This window comes from Ranitomeya variabilis, chromosome 4, assembly GCF_051348905.1.
Source record: "Ranitomeya variabilis isolate aRanVar5 chromosome 4, aRanVar5.hap1, whole genome shotgun sequence".
Classification (NCBI taxonomy): Eukaryota; Metazoa; Chordata; class Amphibia; order Anura; family Dendrobatidae; genus Ranitomeya; species Ranitomeya variabilis.
In genome coordinates this window covers 673,582,858-673,585,915 of record NC_135235.1, presented here as the reverse complement: position 1 = coordinate 673,585,915, position 3,058 = coordinate 673,582,858, and the positions used below count along the sequence as shown (strand labels likewise).

General features: G+C 51.4%; 1 protein-coding gene across 1 annotated transcript; it reads right to left on the bottom strand.

The window, feature by feature from the left end:
* Positions 1–591: 591 nt before the first annotated feature.
* Positions 592–1,883, bottom strand: LOC143768205 (C3a anaphylatoxin chemotactic receptor-like). Its single transcript, XM_077256898.1, has one exon. It carries the CDS (start codon positions 1,881–1,883, stop codon positions 876–878), a length of 1,008 nt encoding a protein of 335 aa, XP_077113013.1. The 3' UTR covers positions 592–875.
* Between the last annotated feature and the right edge of the window lie 1,175 nt (positions 1,884–3,058).

Here is a 3,058-nt window from a genome sequence, read left to right as displayed (position 1 = left end):
ACTCTCACATTCTAACCTGACACTGCAGGATATTAAAGTGAAATGAATATTCACTGCTCTCCACGCCCATGAGCTCATTTCTCTTTAGCAGCGGGCACAAGCACAAGCTTTCGCCAGCAGCCGGCTCCTGCCTCCTGTCACCCGCTGCTCCTCCGCTGCTCCTGGCGCTGGGCAGACCCCCTGACAGGCCCCATAGCAGCTGGGTGGCGTGCCGCTATTAGTGACACACCACTGGCTGGGGCCCCTGAGGCAGCGGGGGCCCTCAGCAGCTGCCGGCCCTGTATGCCAGCAGATGTCAGTGCCTGGGCCCACTGGGGAATGTTCCGGTGGGCCAGTCCGACCTGGTGTACATGTTTAGTATCTGCATGCTCATAATGACCTGGAGAATCATCATGGCAGGTCAGGTTTTTTTTGCCATTTGGCCGCAGTTTGATTTTTTCTCATTTTTCAGTACATTATATGGCAAAACCAATGGTGTCAATCAAAAGTTCAACTCGTCCTGCAAAACACAAGCCCTGACACGGCCATAGTGATGGAAAATAACAAAGTCATGGGGCAAAAAACAGAAACACCCAAGGTGGTGAAGGGGTTAACTGATGTGATCTATTGGGTCACTTTATTATTATGGTGGAATTACAATTTGTTTTTCACCATTTCACTTCACTTGGGATTATTTTTTCTCCCATTTTTCAGCACATTATGTGGTAACATGAAGGGAGACTTTCATTATTACTTTTCATCCTGCAACAATCAGTCCTTCATGGGAAAATAACATTTTATGATTTATGGAAAGGAAAAAGGAAGAAAACTGGAAAAATGTCCCAGTCTCCAAGGGGTTAAGAGGTGTGACATAGAGGAGGTCCCAGGAATATCCATTACACAGCAGTAGTGCGAGCGTTTCCTGCGTCTCCTCGCTCTCTGCCCAGGTCATTAGGATGGTCACCGAAGGCTCTTTCTAGCCTGGAGGGGATGGAGCTGAGGAAACCGTGTTGGAAATCCGCTGTCAGGAACACATAAATGATCGGATTCAGGCAGCTGTTCAGGCAGGCCAGGCTGGTAGTGATAGTGCGTACTATATAGAATGTTATGTAACCTCCATAATACCAGGGTGTTAGTGGCCAGATGTAATATGGAAACCAGCAGATGAAGAAACACGATATAACAGCGGTGATGATCCTGGAGGATCTCGGAGATCTCTGGGATCTCTTAATTTTTCTAAGTTTGTAGAAAATGGTGACATAAGAGGTGACGATGATGAGAAACGGGATCACACACATTATAATGAATCTGATCAGGTGAATGGTCTGATGTATTTCTCGGTTATAACGAGATATGGGATAATAATATATACACCATTCACCTAGATAACTTACATGGTAGTCATGCACGTAATACACAGCACCGGCCACAGTGACGCTCAGCCCCCAGATGATCGCTGCACTGATTCTCACCAGGTTACGAGATCTATGGACTTTGGCCCAGAATGGCCACATGACGGACACCCAGCGGTCAGTACTCATGGCCGTCAGGAGGAGAACACTGGCGCTCATGTTCACATTAAACAGAACAAAGTTCACTATACAACGTGCAGTATCTGGGGGGTCTGAGGAAAGCGCAGCCCAGTCAGCAATTCTCAGGAGGAGAGATGAGCAGCACAGGAAGTCCGCGATGGCCAGGTGGAGGAACCACACGGCACTGATTGTGTTCTTCATCCTGAATCCGGTAATCCAGATGACTAATCCATTACCGATAATCCCGAGAGCAAAAACAATGCTGTATAATGTAATGGACGTCTTCTGTATAATCTTATTATAATAATAATAATAATAATCTCTCTCGTCGTATCCGCCAGATGACCTGAGGAGACAGAACAGCGCAGACATTAGGGGAATGAAGAGTTTATAGTTCCATCAGTTTCTCCCTTGTACCTGGAGGACGGGGCTGACATCACAGTGGGGTCACACTGTAGGAAGGTAGTAAGGCTAATCTGTAATACATATGGCCGTACATCCAGACACCTCCCAGGTAGAGGGACGGACCAGGCACATTCTGGCCACACCCCTGACCACGCCCATTTCCTTTTTCTCCCCCGGCAGGAGGAGTTGTCTGAGGGGCGCTGGCAGTGAGGGACATTCAGCAGACGCCTGAGACTGCTGGGGGTAGACCCAAATCCAGGACTGTCCGCTGTATCCGGGACAGGTGGGACTGGAGATGGATCCCGGTGTAACCGGCCAGATTACCCTCGCCCAGAATATAGCCGGGGTTACAGTGGCCTAGGCCAGATTATACCCCCCACCCACAATATACCCGGGGTTACAGTGGCCTAGGCCAGATTATACCCCCCGCCCAGAATATACCCTAGGTTACAGTGGCCTAGGCCAGATTATACCCCCCGCCCAGAATATATCCGGGGTTACAGTGGCCTAGGGCAGATTATACCCCCTGCCCAGAATATACCCGGGGTTACAGTGGCCTAGGCCAGATTATACCCCCCTGCCCAGAATATACCCCAGCTGCTGTAGATCAGATTTTTCAAGCTTATGAGAACCATTGAATGATATACTCAAGAAAAGGGCCCCAGACGTTGCAAATGAGCCCCAGACGTTGCACAGGGGCCCCAGACATTTCACAGGGGCCCCAGATAGCGCAAGGGACCCCAGACATGGAACAGGGGCCCCAGACATGGCACAGGGGCTCCAGATATCGCACAGGATTGAGTGATATACTCAAGAATGGGGCTCCAGACATCGCACAGGGGGTCCCACACAGCGCACTGGGGGTCCAATATAGCCCACTGAGACTCTTCCCCCCTTGCGCACTGTCTCTGCCCCCTGTGCGCTGTCTCTGCCTCCCTGTGCGATGTCTTTGCCCCCCTGTATGCTGACTGGGGCCCCTGTGCACTGCCTGGGGCACCTGTATGCTGCCTGCAGCCCCTGTGTGCTGCCTGGGGACCTGTGCGCTGCCTGGGGCCACCGTGTGCTGCCTGAGGCCCCGTGTGCTGCCTGGGGCCCTCGTGTGCTGCCTGGGGACCTGTGAGCTGCCTGGGGCAACCGTATGC